Source organism: Calliopsis andreniformis, chromosome 2 (genome assembly GCF_051401765.1).
Source record: "Calliopsis andreniformis isolate RMS-2024a chromosome 2, iyCalAndr_principal, whole genome shotgun sequence".
NCBI classification, from domain to species: domain Eukaryota; kingdom Metazoa; phylum Arthropoda; class Insecta; order Hymenoptera; family Andrenidae; genus Calliopsis; species Calliopsis andreniformis.
The window spans coordinates 13297726-13314210 of NC_135063.1; the positions used below are offsets into that span (position 1 = coordinate 13297726).

General features: G+C 36.0%; 3 protein-coding genes across 5 annotated transcripts; 2 read left to right on the forward strand and 1 right to left on the reverse strand.

Moving 5' to 3' along the window:
* The first annotated feature begins 16 nt into the window (after nt 1–16).
* On the forward strand, nt 17–3852 carry LOC143188198 (corepressor interacting with RBPJ 1). Its single transcript, XM_076392317.1, has 6 exons — nt 17–200; nt 280–374; nt 461–838; nt 908–1039; nt 1124–1663; nt 3557–3852. Exons 1-6 carry the CDS (start codon nt 129–131, stop codon nt 3564–3566), a joined length of 1227 nt encoding a protein of 408 aa, XP_076248432.1. The 5' UTR covers nt 17–128; the 3' UTR covers nt 3567–3852.
* On the reverse strand, nt 3076–6233 carry LOC143188196 (ribosomal protein S6 kinase beta-1). Of its 3 annotated transcripts, XM_076392312.1 has the most exons (12): nt 5825–6233; nt 5703–5743; nt 5382–5556; nt 5241–5324; nt 5048–5181; nt 4771–4962; nt 4507–4597; nt 4316–4432; nt 4110–4241; nt 3926–4033; nt 3671–3849; nt 3076–3498 (listed from the first exon to the last, which is right to left on the reverse strand). In XM_076392312.1, exons 1-12 carry the CDS (start codon nt 5909–5911, stop codon nt 3423–3425), a joined length of 1416 nt encoding a protein of 471 aa, XP_076248427.1. In that variant the 5' UTR covers nt 5912–6233; the 3' UTR covers nt 3076–3422. The 3 variants fall into 3 exon arrangements, with proteins under 3 accessions (XP_076248427.1, XP_076248428.1, XP_076248429.1); XM_076392313.1 differs by lacking the exon at nt 3926–4033; XM_076392314.1 differs by lacking the exons at nt 3926–4033; nt 4110–4241.
* Nucleotides 6234–6811: 578 nt separating this feature from the next.
* Nucleotides 6812–16234, forward strand: Prp8 (pre-mRNA processing factor 8). The gene is made up of 11 exons (XM_076389531.1): nt 6812–6936; nt 7286–7520; nt 7597–7765; nt 7848–8012; nt 8101–8316; nt 8567–8905; nt 9183–9288; nt 9368–14842; nt 14927–15051; nt 15152–15306; nt 15397–16234. The coding sequence occupies exons 2-11, from the start codon at nt 7301–7303 to the stop codon at nt 15549–15551; spliced, it is 7125 nt and encodes a 2374-aa protein (XP_076245646.1). The 5' UTR covers nt 6812–6936; nt 7286–7300; the 3' UTR covers nt 15552–16234.
* Nucleotides 16235–16485: the final 251 nt, after the last annotated feature.

Genomic DNA, 16485 nt, shown 5'->3' on the forward strand with positions numbered 1-16485 from the left:
ACCAACCTTCCTTGACAGTAGAAAAAGTGTAATGGAGGCGTAAACATCGCGTAAAGTCTGACGTACTTTTGCAAAGTGTCAATCACACGGAAATATTACTTGAACTCGTCAAATCTGCGTAATTCAAAATGGGGAAAGGATTTAATAATTATATGTGCAAAAAGTTTTTCCATCCAGCATCTCGGGATAACTTAAAACGAGTAAGTTTTTCTTTCATGTACCTTTTTAGGTTATCTATGATTCATATGACAATTTATTTAATGATTATTTTTTCGATAGGTATGGATGGCTGAACAGCAAGCTGAAGCTTATAAGAAAAAACAGGAGGAATTACGCGTCCAATATGAAAAGGAACAAGATCTTCATAATAATAAGTACGTTACATATTTTTTTCTCCCAAAGAGTCTCAGCATTTTCTTTGATCCCTTTTTACTAAAATTTTATTTTTTATTTATTGCAGAGCTTTACTGAGCAAAGAAAGTAAGGATAAGCTTAGTGTAAACTTTATGTATGAACCACCACCAGGAGCAAAAAAGGAAAGAGAGAAAGAGGACAATGAACCAGAGTATAAATTTGAATGGCAACGCAAGTATAATGCTCCAAGAGAGAGTTATTGCAAAGGAGATAGCGAAATTAGAGACCAGCCATTTGGTATTCAAGTACGGAATGTACGTTGTATCAAATGTCACAAATGGGGACATATAAATACTGATAAAGAGTGTCCACTGTACAGTCAAGCAATGAGTGTTGTAATGGCAAATAATTCACAAACTCCATCTGCTCCAGATGCTTTAATGTTAGTTCAGCAAATGAGAGAAGATGGATTAGCACTTAAAAAGTAAGTCTACTTTGTGTTTTACTATAAAAGTTTCTGTCTATTTTCTGACATATTCTCTTTCATTTGTAGATCTGCCCTCAATGCTCAACAACATTTACGGGTTCCTGAGCATGAACATCTGATGGTTTCTGAGGATGAAGAGCAATCAGAAATGGCATTCTTGAAAACTTTATCCAAAAAGGAAAAAAAGAAATTATTAAGGTAAATAATTCATCTTATATATATTTCAAATAGTAACTTATCATATGGAACAATCTAAATTAAATTGAATTACATCAATTTCAGGAAATTAGAGCTACTTGAAAAAAGGTCAAAAAAAGCTGAAAAAAAGAAATTGAAAAAACGAAAAATGAAACGCAGGGAACCTGATACGAATACGGACAGCGATAGTAGCGTGTCAAGTAGCAGCAGCAGTGACAGCAGTGTTAGTAATAGTAGCAGTAGCAGCAACACTACGACTGCTTCTAAAAGTAGCAGCAGTGACAGCAGTTCCAGCAGCAGTAGTAATAGCGGTAGTAGTACAAATAAAATCTCTAATGGTCATACATCCAAAGAGTCTAAAAATAAACAAAAGAAGAAAGGAAAATCAGATAGTGTCTCACATGATGATCGTTCGAGTCGGCATCACAAAAAAGCAAAAAGTAAATCAAATAACCGAAGAAAGAATGAATTGAAATACAAAAAGGAACAAAAACATAAAAAATCGCATCGTAGAGATATGAAAAAAGGCAAACATAGAGATGCCGGTGTTCCTAGAAAAAGGAGAAGCTCAGAATATAATGATCGGGATAGTGAAAGGCAAGACAGAAAGAGGATGAAACGATCGTAAGATTAATTATTTTTTGTTATACTTTTAAGGAATACAATAAAATTAAATTAAATATGTACATATGTATACATATACTTGTGTATATGTGTTTCATATTATTACAGAATTATAGTATAGTAAAGTATATAAGGGACATACTTTTCATGTAAGTGCAGTGAAAAGTGTAATGTGAACAATGATCTTAATGCTATGAATCTATATATATATATACACACACGTATATATATATATATATATAATGTATCTCAAACTTACAACAAAAATAATTACGAATCATCAAAAACCGTGCATATTTTGTAGTAGTATTTTTTTCTCTATAGATATATTATATAAAAACGATTTGTTTGAAGAAAATACTTTGCATAAACATTATCTTAATCATGTATTATTTCAATTGTAATGACTGAGACAGAGATAAGTTTTTAGATTTACGGCACTCGTTTCTTTAAATTGCAATTTCATTATAGATGAATCTAATAGAAGTGAAATTTCACTCTATTTCGTATCTAAAGAAGCAACGAAATATTTTTCTATCCTCGAAAAATTTCAATGTGTATTATTTATATGATATACATATATATGTACGTATCTTACAAAGTGTCTATTTCTCACTCTCAATATTTTACTTGTACAACATAATTAGAACTATTAACAAGACTTTTACACACGTGCATGTATGTGTGTACATTTTCTATGTAAAAGTTAATACTATCCAGCTGCTAACTATGAACACTTGGGCAGTTTGAACCTGTTGCACATAATTGTCACTTTCACGTTGATTCAATTCTAGAGTAGAATCGGACTGGTTAATAAGAAGCATATTGAAGCTATATAAACATGGTCTGACTAAAGTTTTTCTTCTAATAATTAACGCTATTCCAAATGTTACATACGGTTAATGCTCTTCAATAACAAACAATTAAGTGTGATACCTCTCCGATTCTACTACAGTATAGTACAATGCAGTTTCTGTTACTAGTGTCTGTTTGCATGTAACAGGAATTCATTACTTTACAAGAATTTAAACTTTATAATGGGAGAACCAGATGTTTAGATTTAGGTACTTAAGTCGTAATTATCATGATTTTCTATAGAAGCTTTACGCAATCGTAATAAGTATCTGACAAATTTCGGAATGTTAGATTATTTTTGTAATTTTTTTCTTGAAATTCTAAAGGAAAAGAACAACTGAAAAGTACAATGTATTCATCGTTTTCGGGATAATCTTCAAGTACACTCCGATCGACCAGTTTCGTTGGCTTAATTTTGTACACTGGCACTCGTATTAGTTGATGAGTTATATATTCTAAAAAATTGAATACCTCGTTGCAACGTTGGGATAGTACATCGTCAAAAATATCTCTTAGACCTTTTAAGGGGCAGCGTCCTTTTTCAAGCGAATGCACGTTTTATCAAAAATCTACATATATTTACATAACAAAAACATATATATATATATATATCTATGTATAATTTTTCTCCTTCGCACCATAAACAGTCGTTGGTCATACTGGGGCAGTCACAGGCCTGACGTAAAGATTGTACGCGAGTAGCACCACTGCTTTGTAAGCGTGACTCTTAGCATACGCAATTGATTGTGGCTAAATATTGAATGTCGCTAATGTTGATGCTAAGTAAATTACATTAATTTTTCTAAGTGTAACTGTTGAACTAGAAGAAAATAATGTTGCAAGCTGTTTTTATGGTTCAAGATCAAAGTCCAACGTTTTTGCACATGGGGACGCGCGTAAATTACTATAAACGATTCGATAATTGACCTATGTCTGTCATTTCTGTGTCCTCTACATTGTTTGAGCCCATTGCATGATGCCTAGAAATGGAGACAAAATGTAAACAATACCTGTAATATCTTTTATGACCTTTTACAGTCACAAGTGATTTTAACCCTCGACTAGCGAGCGCCGGATCATTTGTGACAGAGCAGCAGTCTCAAACAGTCCGCTATCCGAGGGTTAATACAGAAACATCGTGACTGAGAATACCTGTGTTGGTGGAACTGAGAAGGTGCACGAAGATGAGCATCGGGTGATCTTGGCGATAAGCTGTGGAGACTGCCGCTGAATCCTGTACCCAGAAGACCTTTGCGAGGGCTTCGCGCATTTACAACTCTTGGTTGCGTATACATTTCTTCCAGGACACTTGGTGCTACGTACGTAAAACCCTGTACACAATTACTCTTAGTTATGTTACTTTTATAAACTGAGGAACTAAGAACGCTTATTATATTTGACGCGTACTTGAAAAATCATATTAGCAGATTCACTTAAAGTGCTTTCAACCGGAGAATCGACCGGCACTGTTGCCGTAAACTGTTCATCAAATTGAGATGTGTCATCTGCACTTTTCTAAAAATATTTCAAAATTTGTCCTTTTACTGTTATAATATTAACATTAATTTTACATTAAATTGATGTTACTTACTAATGACGGTTTGAAAGGAGGTTCTAGTTTTCGCGAAATTACGTCGTGCCAATTAATATGTTTAAAAAAGTTATGATTCATAATTTGTTCAGCATCCTCAGGCCCAGATCCTAATCTTTGTGATACTTGTCTCTATAATTATTATGCCAAAAACATTCGATAATTGGGTAACTCTAGCAAACAGTAAATATTACGATGAATATTACCTTTAATAATTTTCGTATCAAATCTCTTGCATCTGGTGTTAAATACTGTGGAAGATTTAGCTTTCCCCTTAAAATTTTTTCAATTGTTTTCCTTCTGTCGTCGCCTGTAAATGGTGGCTGTAAACAAGGAAAAACGTGCTAGTAATCTTATTTGGTTTAAACAATACTTTGCTATTTATGAAATTGCATACCATCCCAGTAAGCATGTCAAACATTAAAGCACCTAAGCTCCACCAGTCAACAGCCTTACCATGTCCACTTCTCGTCAAGATTTCTGGCGCCCTAAGCACGTTAGCGACAGTAAGAATCACGGTGTACATATTCTGAAGCTAATTATTTTGAATTACAACTTATTTTTATTGTTAAAAATTAATTCAAAGCTTAAGTGTTTAATATTTATTACACTACTTGAGCAACACTATTTGATAGATTTAGAAGTTAAGAGTAGTACTCACATGTACTCTATAGTTCCACAAAATGTGTGTGTAACTGTACCTTCTTGTATGTGTTCTTTGCATAAACCAAAATCAGTTAATTTTACGTGACCTTCACCATCTAACAAAATATTTTCTGGTTTCAAATCTCTGTATATTATACCCTGATTATGAAGATGTTGCAATGCAAGTATAATTTCAGATAGATAGAAACTGTGGGACAAAGTAGATAAGGAAAATATTGGTGTACGAAATTTATTTTGTAATTGCTACATATTATGTAAAAATAATAACTCACCAAGCAGTATCTTCTAAGAAAATGCCTTCTCTATCCAAGTACGTGAAAAGTTCTCCTCCACAAAGATACTCCAAAATTAAATATAATTTTCCACCAGTTTGAAAAGCATACATTAAATTTACAATGAATGGATGCTGTAAAAAAGATAAAGCAAATGGATGAATTATTATTACATTCAACAAGTATTACTTACTTTTACAGCTTCCAAAATATTCCTCTCTGCTTTTGTGTGAGCTGTATCCTTCTGATTTCGTATGATAGAAGCTTTTCTTAATACCTACAAAAAAAAAGGACTAATAAGTACTCTTATATACATATATGTAATAATATTTACCTTCATAGCAAAAATGCTGCCCTTATCTTTTCCAGTAACTTTTTTTACTTGAAAAACTTTTCCATATCCACCTTCTCCAAGAATCTTACATAATTCAAAATCTTGAGGTCCAGCTTTTTCTTGACCTGGATTTACATTTTGCTCCGATAATTGAACCCTTTCCAAATTGTCTGATCTGTAACAATGTTGATATTCCTGTTTCCATTTTTCTCTATAGTAAAGAGGAAAAGGACCTCAGGATGTGTTTACAAGGGTATTATTTCATATACAGCACTTGACTTAGTTGTGACTGTCAAAGACCTTCAAAATTATGATACTTACTCTAACATAGTATTCAAGGTTGTGGCATGATTATATTCATCCTAAAAAATGGGGAACAAATGAATATTCTAGCATCATCAATAAGAAATCCATAAAAAGCTGGGTAAAGTTAATATACGAACTTCTCTGCTTTCAAGAATATCATCGTCTGACTCGTCTTGATTCGCGGAATCTCCTTCGTGCAATTCTATATCGAATACTCCGGCCATTCTTCTTGTAATAAAATCACATTTAAGAGTTTTTATCGTTGATAATTTTAATTGATCGCAATGTATTTAAGTAACGCAAGCAGCTACGGATATGTATATAAACGTGATGGAACGTTACTTCTTTTTATTTGCGTGTCCACACTTATTTTGTAATGGATTGAGTGAACTGTTTACTTGTTCGTAAACTGCGAATTATGACTGTACTTATATTCAATATCATATAGAGGATTTATACTTTCTTTAGAGAATAATCAGAAAGAAACGTAAGAATTTTTGAAGAAAAGAAATAAAACTTGATTCACGTTGCCTACAGCACAGAGTACCTACAGATCAGTGCCAATACAATTCTAATCTAGCACGAAATATACATACGACAGATACATAGAAACTTTTCAAAGGTTTCGTTCTATCTGAAGTTGGGAGCGAAAACTACACGTTATCATGTCGATCGCGCAGTTCAAATACTACGAGTTTTGCTCCAAAAGTAAGCTTATTTCTATAACTCTCTTAATAGCTATTTGCCTCTTAATAATCGACTGGAAGATAAGGTAAGAATTTAAGACAGCATAATTATTTAAACTATATACTCGTGTGATTCCAATCTGCTGTGTAGTTCCTGGTAGTTACCTAAAAATTTCAATTCAGTGCTGAGTTTATTATCAAGAATTGGAGCAATTTACTCAATCTTATAACCATACTAATTCGACAGATTAAAAATGTGCATCTGTCCACGTATCAAATTTCTTCCTCTATTGCGTTTCACTCAAATTGCATGCCTTGTCTGTTGCACAAATTCATATTTGGCGCTCCTACAAAGCGACATCTACCAATCGATACGAAACCATATGTATCGACTTATGCAGAAAGATTTCTACGTTCTTGATAGTTAATGCCAGTGTAAGCAGAGCCATCTAGGACGATGTAGCGTTGCTTTGATACCATTTGATACCCACGTCTTTGATAAACGTAGTTACGATGCGTTAATGGGCAATGGTTATGTTTAATAAGTTTCTCGTACAATTGAGGTAAGTTATTGATATTATTTCAAAATATTGTGTTATAAAAAAAGGCCAAGCTTATCGCGACCGTGAAATAAAGTATACTTGTCCAAAAATTTCGTTCGTAGTTTCATATATTACGCGACGCGGCGAAATGCGTTTGTGATCCGATTCGTTTACGTTAAGCTGCCGATTTACTGGTTAAAATATTCGTTGAAATTCAGTTGTAAAGTAATATGAATGTTTTGGTTCCTAATTAAAAGTTCATATAGAGCTTATTAAACTAAAATTCGTGTATTCGATATTTTTTATGTAATTACGTATATCATAGATATTGTTTGGAGCATAAGAGACTATATTTTTTTTACTTTTTCAGAATTTAGATATCACAATGTCTATTCCACCATATTTGCTGGGGCCTAACCCATGGGCCACCATGATGGCCCAGCAACAGGCACATGCCCAATTAGCTGCAGCTCAAGCTCATGCTCAAGCAGCGGCGCATGCACAGGCTGCACATCATGCACATATGCAAGCAATTGCGGGTTCACCATTACCACAAATGCCCAAGCAGCCTGAAGTATTATCAGAGGATAAACTTCAAGAAAAAGGTATTAAAGCATGATTGCTTGCAAAATATTTAACATTAATTCTTAATATTAATTTAAATTTTTGCTAACATTACAGCTCAAAAATGGCAACAACTACAATCAAAGAGATTTGCAGAAAAGAGAAAATTTGGTTTTGTGGATGCTCAGAAGGAAGATATGCCTCCAGAACATATAAGAAAAATCATTAGAGATCATGGAGATATGAGCAGTCGCAAATACAGACATGATAAACGTGTTTATTTAGGGTAAGTAAACATAGAATAAGATATTATCAGCTAAAAAAAAAAATCAATATTAAGTAATATTATTTTATTTATTTTTTTACAGAGCACTAAAATACATGCCTCATGCAGTTATGAAACTTTTAGAAAACATGCCTATGCCTTGGGAACAAATTCGAGATGTGAAGGTTTTGTATCACATCACAGGTGCAATCACATTTGTAAATGAAATTCCATGGGTTATAGAGCCAGTATATATAGCACAATGGGGGTAAGATAATAGTTAAAGCTCTAATGAATGATAAACGTAGCTGTGATATGTTTAGTTACTACATATTTTGCATTTTTTTCATCTACAGCACAATGTGGATTATGATGCGACGAGAAAAGAGAGATCGAAGACATTTTAAAAGAATGAGATTTCCACCGTTTGACGATGAAGAGCCGCCATTGGATTATGCGGATAACGTTTTAGACGTAGAACCTTTGGAAGCTATTCAGATTGAACTTGACTCCGAAGAAGATGAATCTGTAGCGTCTTGGTTTTATGAACACAAACCGCTTGTTGGTACAAAGTAAGCATATTGTTTTGTCTTTAATATTTTATTATGATTATATATTTAATATATCTTAATGATGAATCGCGTAGGGGTCCTGAAGTCAACTAGTATGTGAGTTGACAGCTGTAGTAACTTTTCAGTGTTGTCCGAGACGACTAGAAGAGTTGCTATTAGCTGGACAAAACGCTAGTCTGAATTATATTGCTATGTTAAAAGCTAAATTGTTGAGGACGTTCCTTTTTCTAACTTGCAAATGATATTTCAGACACGTAAATGGATCCACTTACCGAAGGTGGAATTTGACTCTACCACAAATGGCGACTTTGTATCGCTTAGCAAACCAGTTGTTAACAGACTTGGTAGATCAAAACTTCTTTTATCTTTTCGATCCGAAATCATTCTTCACTGCTAAAGCATTGAATATGGCTATTCCTGGTGGACCAAAATTTGAACCATTGGTGAAAGATTCAAACGCAGCCGACGAAGATTGGAATGAGTTCAACGACATAAATAAAATTATTATTAGGCAGCCTATAAGAACAGAGTATAGGATTGCGTTTCCATATTTGTACAATAATATGCCCCACTTTGTGCATTTATCATGGTAAGTTTATATTTCACTTCTTCGTCACAACTTTTAATACCATCCACACAAGTTTTGAGACTAAATAGTTGATTTGTAATATATTAAAGTCTTACTAGCAGTGTGGTAGAGCAAAAAGAAAAACAAGTGGTGACCGTTATTCGTATCCTTCGTGAAGTATAGAAGGCGACTGCTGAAATCACCTACATTTATTTAAACATAAATATATTACTTTAGTAACATAAAACATGTAATTGTACAGCAAAACATTATTCACCAATGAATCTTTACATCCTAGGTACCATGCACCGAATGTGGTATACATAAAAACTGAAGACCCTGACTTACCCGCATTTTACTTCGATCCCTTGATTAATCCCATCTCACATAGGAATTCCTTGAAGGTAAAGTATACATTATTAAGATTTATATGTAAAGAATATTACAGATATTTAACATTTAGAATTATTATATATATTTCAGACTATGGAGCCACAAATTGAAGATGACGAAGATTTTGTATTGCCAGAAGAAGTGCAACCGTTCCTACAAGAAACTCCTTTATACACCGATAATACGGCAAATGGTATAGCACTTCTATGGGCACCCAGACCATTTAATACCCGTTCTGGACGAACTAGAAGGGCCATCGATATTCCCTTGGTAAAATCCTGGTACAGGGAGCACTGTCCACCAGGACAACCTGTTAAAGTTCGAGTTAGTTATCAAAAGTTATTGAAGTACTTCGTTTTGAATGCGTTAAAGCATCGACCTCCAAAACCACAGAAGAAACGATACCTATTCCGGTCGTTTAAATCCACCAAGTTCTTCCAGACCACTACAATAGACTGGGTCGAAGCTGGTTTACAAGTATGCAGACAAGGATACAATATGTTAAACTTACTTATTCATAGAAAGAACTTGAACTATCTTCACTTGGATTACAATTTCAACCTGAAACCAGTAAAGACACTGACGACCAAGGAAAGAAAGAAATCTCGGTTCGGAAATGCATTCCATTTGTGTCGTGAGATACTTCGTTTAACAAAGTTAATCATCGATTCTCACGTGCAATACCGACTGAATAACGTAGACGCGTTCCAATTGGCGGATGGTTTACAGTATATTTTCGCACACGTTGGTCAATTGACTGGCATGTATCGATATAAATACAAGTTGATGAGACAGATCAGAATGTGCAAGGACTTGAAACACTTGATTTACTATCGTTTCAACACTGGCCCCGTGGGCAAAGGTCCTGGTTGCGGATTCTGGGCACCTGGATGGCGGGTTTGGCTCTTCTTTATGAGAGGAATCACTCCACTGCTGGAAAGGTGGTTGGGAAACCTACTGTCTAGGCAATTCGAGGGCAGACATTCCAAGGGTGTCGCGAAAACGGTGACCAAGCAGCGAGTAGAATCGCATTTCGATCTTGAATTAAGAGCGTCTGTGATGCACGATATTGTAGACATGATGCCAGAGGGAATTAAGCAAAATAAAGCTCGTACGATACTGCAGCATTTGAGCGAAGCATGGAGATGCTGGAAGGCAAACATTCCTTGGAAAGTACCTGGCTTACCGATTCCAATCGAAAACATGATCCTTCGTTACGTGAAGATGAAGGCCGATTGGTGGACAAACACCGCCCATTATAATCGAGAGCGTATCAGACGTGGAGCAACTGTCGACAAGACCGTTTGTAAGAAGAATCTTGGACGTCTGACAAGATTGTATCTAAAAGCTGAACAGGAGCGACAGCATAACTATTTGAAGGACGGTCCATACATTTCTCCAGAGGAAGCTGTAGCTATATACACCACGACTGTGCACTGGTTGGAGTCTAGAAGATTTGCACCCATACCTTTCCCTCCACTGTCATACAAACACGATACTAAACTGTTGATATTGGCTTTGGAACGTTTAAAAGAGGCGTACAGCGTCAAATCAAGACTGAATCAAAGTCAACGCGAGGAACTTGGTTTAATTGAACAGGCATACGATAATCCACACGAGGCACTCTCCAGAATAAAGCGTCACCTCCTCACACAGAGAGCTTTCAAAGAGGTGGGAATCGAATTCATGGATCTCTATAGCCATCTGATTCCCGTTTACGACGTTGAACCACTGGAGAAGATAACAGATGCTTACTTGGATCAGTATCTTTGGTATGAAGCGGATAAACGAAGATTATTCCCGCCATGGGTGAAACCTTCGGACACAGAACCACCACCTTTGCTGGTTTACAAGTGGTGTCAAGGTATCAATAATTTACAAGACGTCTGGGATGTCAGTGAGGGAGAGTGCAACGTACTATTGGAATCGAAGTTCGAGAAGCTGTACGAAAAAATAGATTTGACGTTGTTGAACAGACTTCTTCGATTGATTGTTGATCATAACATAGCCGATTATATGACAGCAAAGAATAACGTGGTGATAAACTACAAGGACATGAATCATACTAACAGTTATGGTATAATCAGAGGTTTACAGTTCGCATCATTCATAGCTCAGTATTATGGCCTCGTTCTAGACTTGTTAGTCCTCGGCCTGCAAAGAGCAAGCGAAATGGCTGGCCCGCCTCAAATGCCCAACGATTTTCTAACATTTCAAGATGTCGCGTCCGAAACAGCTCATCCTATTAGATTGTATTGCAGATACGTTGACAGAATACATTTATTCCTGCGATTCTCTGCGGATGAAGCGAGGGACCTGATTCAGAGGTACTTAACAGAGCATCCTGATCCTAATAACGAGAATATCGTGGGTTATAACAACAAAAAGTGCTGGCCTCGAGATGCTCGCATGCGGCTGATGAAGCATGATGTTAACTTGGGCCGTGCCGTGTTCTGGGACATCAAAAATCGACTGCCTCGTTCCACTACTACGATACAATGGGAAAACAGTTTCGTCAGCGTATACAGTAAAGATAACCCGAACTTATTGTTTAATATGAGCGGGTTCGAATGTAGGATTTTGCCAAAATGCAGAACTACACACGAGGAGTTCACGCATAGAGACGGCGTGTGGAACTTACAAAACGAGATCACAAAGGAGAGGACAGCCCAGTGTTTCTTAAGAGTGGATGACGAAAGTTTGCAACGGTTCCATAATAGAGTCAGGCAAATTCTGATGGCTTCTGGTTCCACAACTTTCACGAAAATTGTTAATAAATGGAACACAGCGTTGATTGGATTAATGACGTACTTCCGTGAGGCTGTGGTAAACACTCAAGAGCTTCTGGACTTATTGGTCAAGTGTGAGAATAAGATTCAAACTCGTATCAAGATTGGACTCAACTCGAAAATGCCTTCTCGATTTCCACCAGTAGTGTTTTACACGCCGAAAGAATTGGGAGGTCTTGGAATGCTTTCCATGGGACATGTGCTCATACCTCAGTCAGATTTGAGGTGGTCGAAGCAGACTGACGTTGGTATCACTCATTTCCGTTCAGGTATGAGCCACGACGAGGATCAACTGATTCCAAACTTGTATCGGTATATTCAACCCTGGGAGTCAGAGTTCATTGATTCACAGCGAGTATGGGCAGAATATGCTCTAAAACGTCAAGAAGCCAACGCACAGAATCGTAGGCTTACTCTGGAAGATCTTGAAGACAGTTGGGATCGTGGTATTCCTAGAATAAATACACTGTTTCAGAAAGACAGACACACTCTTGCTTACGATAAGGGTTGGAGGATACGTACAGAATTTAAGCAGTACCAGGTATTGAAACAAAATCCATTTTGGTGGACTCATCAACGTCACGATGGTAAATTATGGAACTTGAACAATTATAGAACAGACATGATTCAGGCTCTTGGCGGTGTAGAAGGTATTTTGGAGCACACGCTCTTTAAGGGAACGTATTTCCCAACCTGGGAAGGTCTTTTCTGGGAGAAAGCGTCTGGTTTCGAAGAGTCTATGAAGTATAAGAAATTAACTAATGCTCAGAGATCAGGTTTGAATCAAATTCCAAATCGTCGATTCACTTTATGGTGGTCGCCAACTATTAACAGAGCAAACGTGTACGTCGGATTCCAAGTACAGCTGGATCTGACTGGAATATTTATGCATGGTAAAATTCCAACTTTGAAGATATCTCTGATTCAAATTTTCCGTGCTCACTTGTGGCAAAAAGTACACGAATCCATCGTAATGGATCTTTGTCAAGTTTTTGATCAAGAACTGGATGCACTGGAAATCGAAACTGTTCAAAAAGAAACTATACATCCTAGGAAATCGTATAAAATGAATTCTTCGTGTGCTGATATCTTACTTTTCTCTGCGTACAAGTGGAACGTCTCTAGGCCGTCTCTGCTTGCTGACTCAAAAGATCTTATGGACAATACTACCACACAAAAATATTGGATAGATGTGCAGCTTAGATGGGGAGACTACGATTCTCACGATATCGAAAGATATGCAAGAGCTAAATTCTTGGATTATACAACAGATAACATGTCCATTTATCCATCACCCACAGGATTACTAATCGCCATTGATTTGGCTTATAATTTACACAGTGCATATGGAAACTGGTTCCCTGGGTGTAAGCCGCTTATACAGCAAGCTATGGCAAAAATAATGAAAGCTAATCCAGCTTTGTATGTGTTACGAGAACGTATTAGGAAAGCATTACAACTGTACTCGTCAGAACCTACGGAACCGTACTTGTCTTCACAAAATTATGGAGAACTTTTCTCAAATCAAATCATTTGGTTTGTCGATGATACCAACGTTTATCGTGTTACCATCCATAAAACGTTTGAGGGTAATTTGACAACAAAACCTATAAATGGAGCAATCTTTATCTTTAATCCTCGAACTGGTCAGCTATTCTTAAAAATCATCCATACTTCGGTTTGGGCTGGCCAGAAACGTCTGGGTCAGTTGGCTAAGTGGAAGACTGCTGAAGAAGTAGCTGCACTTATTCGTTCCCTACCAGTTGAAGAACAGCCGAAGCAAATTATTGTAACCAGAAAGGGAATGTTGGATCCTTTGGAAGTGCATTTACTCGATTTTCCTAACATTGTGATCAAGGGATCCGAACTTCAGTTACCATTCCAAGCATGCTTGAAAGTTGAGAAGTTTGGAGATTTAATCTTGAAGGCGACAGAACCTCAGATGGTGTTGTTCAACTTGTATGACGATTGGTTGAAGACCATCTCATCATACACAGCATTCTCGCGTTTGATTCTTATCCTTCGTGCATTGCATGTTAACACTGAAAGGACAAAAGTCGTTCTGAAGCCTGACAAGACAACTATAACAGAACCGCATCACATATGGCCCTCTTTAACAGATGACGAATGGATCAAAGTAGAAGTTCAGTTAAAAGACCTTATATTGGCAGACTATGGGAAGAAGAATAACGTAAACGTCGCATCATTGACTCAATCTGAAATTCGAGATATCATTTTGGGTATGGAGATCAGCGCTCCATCCGCTCAACGTCAACAAATCGCTGAGATCGAAAAGCAAACGAAAGAGCAATCACAGCTTACTGCAACTACTACTAGAACGGTGAACAAACACGGTGATGAAATTATTACGGCGACTACATCCAATTACGAAACGCAGACGTTTAGCTCGAAAACTGAATGGAGAGTTCGAGCAATCTCAGCTACGAACTTGCATCTCAGGACCAATCATATTTACGTATCGTCTGATGACATTAAAGAGACTGGTTACACTTACATTTTGCCGAAGAATGTGCTGAAAAAATTTGTCACTATCTCAGATTTACGAGCACAGATTGCAGGATACCTGTATGGTATCAGTCCACCAGATAATCCCCAAGTGAAAGAAATCAGATGTATAGTTATGGCTCCTCAATGGGGAACTCACCAAACTGTTCACTTACCTAATGCACTTCCAAATCACCAGTATCTCAAAGAAATGGAACCTCTTGGTTGGATTCACACTCAGCCTAATGAGTTGCCGCAGTTATCCCCACAGGTACATAAGTTTTTATCGATATTATTTAGTTATTACATCTATTTTTTACTTTAGCTTATTCCTAATCTATTTTTTATAATATAGGATATATCTACACACGCCCGAATAATGGCGGAAAATCCGATCTGGGATGGAGAAAAAACCATAGTTATTACTTGCAGTTTTACTCCAGGATCATGTTCTCTTACAGCATACAAACTTACACCCAGGTTTGTATTTTTTATTTATTGAAACATCATTTGCACACACTTAGAATTCCATTGCTAAACAAATTAATATTTTACTGAATAATATTTCTTCGTTTTTCAGTGGCTTCGAATGGGGCAAACAAAATACTGACAAAGGAAACAATCCTAAGGGTTATCTACCAAGTCATTACGAAAAAGTACAGATGCTGTTGTCTGATCGGTTCCTTGGCTTCTTCATGGTTCCAAGTCAAGGATCTTGGAATTATAATTTCATGGGTAAGATTCTTCATCTAATATTTATTCGTTCTAACTGGCTCTTATTTTATTAAAAAATTGAATATCATTGTTGTTTTTTTTTTGTTGTAGGTGTCAGACACGATCCGAATATGAAATACGAACTGCAGCTGGCAAATCCAAAGGAATTCTATCACGAGATTCATAGGCCTGCTCACTTTTTAAATTTCTCGAGTTTGGAGGATGGTGACGGCGTAGGAGCCGATCGTGAAGATGTGTTTGCTTAAGAGAAGAAACCAATCAGGTCGGTTTCATTACAGGAAACTAATTTTTAATTTCAAATGAAATATTTCTACTTGTACATACACTAAACAGATAGACGAACAATTTTCTTAGAATATTTGTGCGGTCACTAATCAAGATTCTTTACAATACAGTAAACTCGACGACATTTTTATTGATATTTCGTGATAGTTATATCGACGATCGATGAGTTTTGTTAGTATAAATGCATAGATTTAAGGATTTAAGTAAGGAGTTCAGGAGTATTACTTTAAACGTAAGTCATTTAATGTTTGTACTATACTTTAATATCGTTTTAGAATAAAAGTACATAATTTATATACGTCAACATTATGTATATATGTGTATAAGAAAAGTGTACAAAAGTTTCACGCACTTGACCTTGTAAAGCTAATAAGATACACTAAAATATACGCTGACACGCTTGAATTATTTCTAAAGCGTAAAATACAGCTCCATAAGCTGTTCAAAACATCGATTTGAATGCATAATATTTAGATGTTCACATGGAAAAAGCATAATATTTAGATATTCACATGGAAAAAGCATAATAGAGTGTGTTATAAAAGCTTCTTAAGTACTGAATGTATCATGTTAAATATGATGAATTCAAAATGTTCTAATATTTGTAACTACATCTCAAATATCATATCAGTTTGTGCTTGTATTTAAATGTCAAATATCAATTCATACACTCCTTTTCAGAATGCCCTAGAAGTGCTATTTTTACACCGTCTTTTCGAATAGTGAACGCAAAGTTTAACTTAAGTCATTTAAATAGATGTAAATGATCGTTGACTAGATAGTAACTGCGTTCCTTTCCGGCTCATTTTGTCGCGTTGATGTTCGTATAAATAATCCCCACGTAAACGTAAACGCAAATTTATGTTATTAATGTTGTAATTATTTCATTTTGAT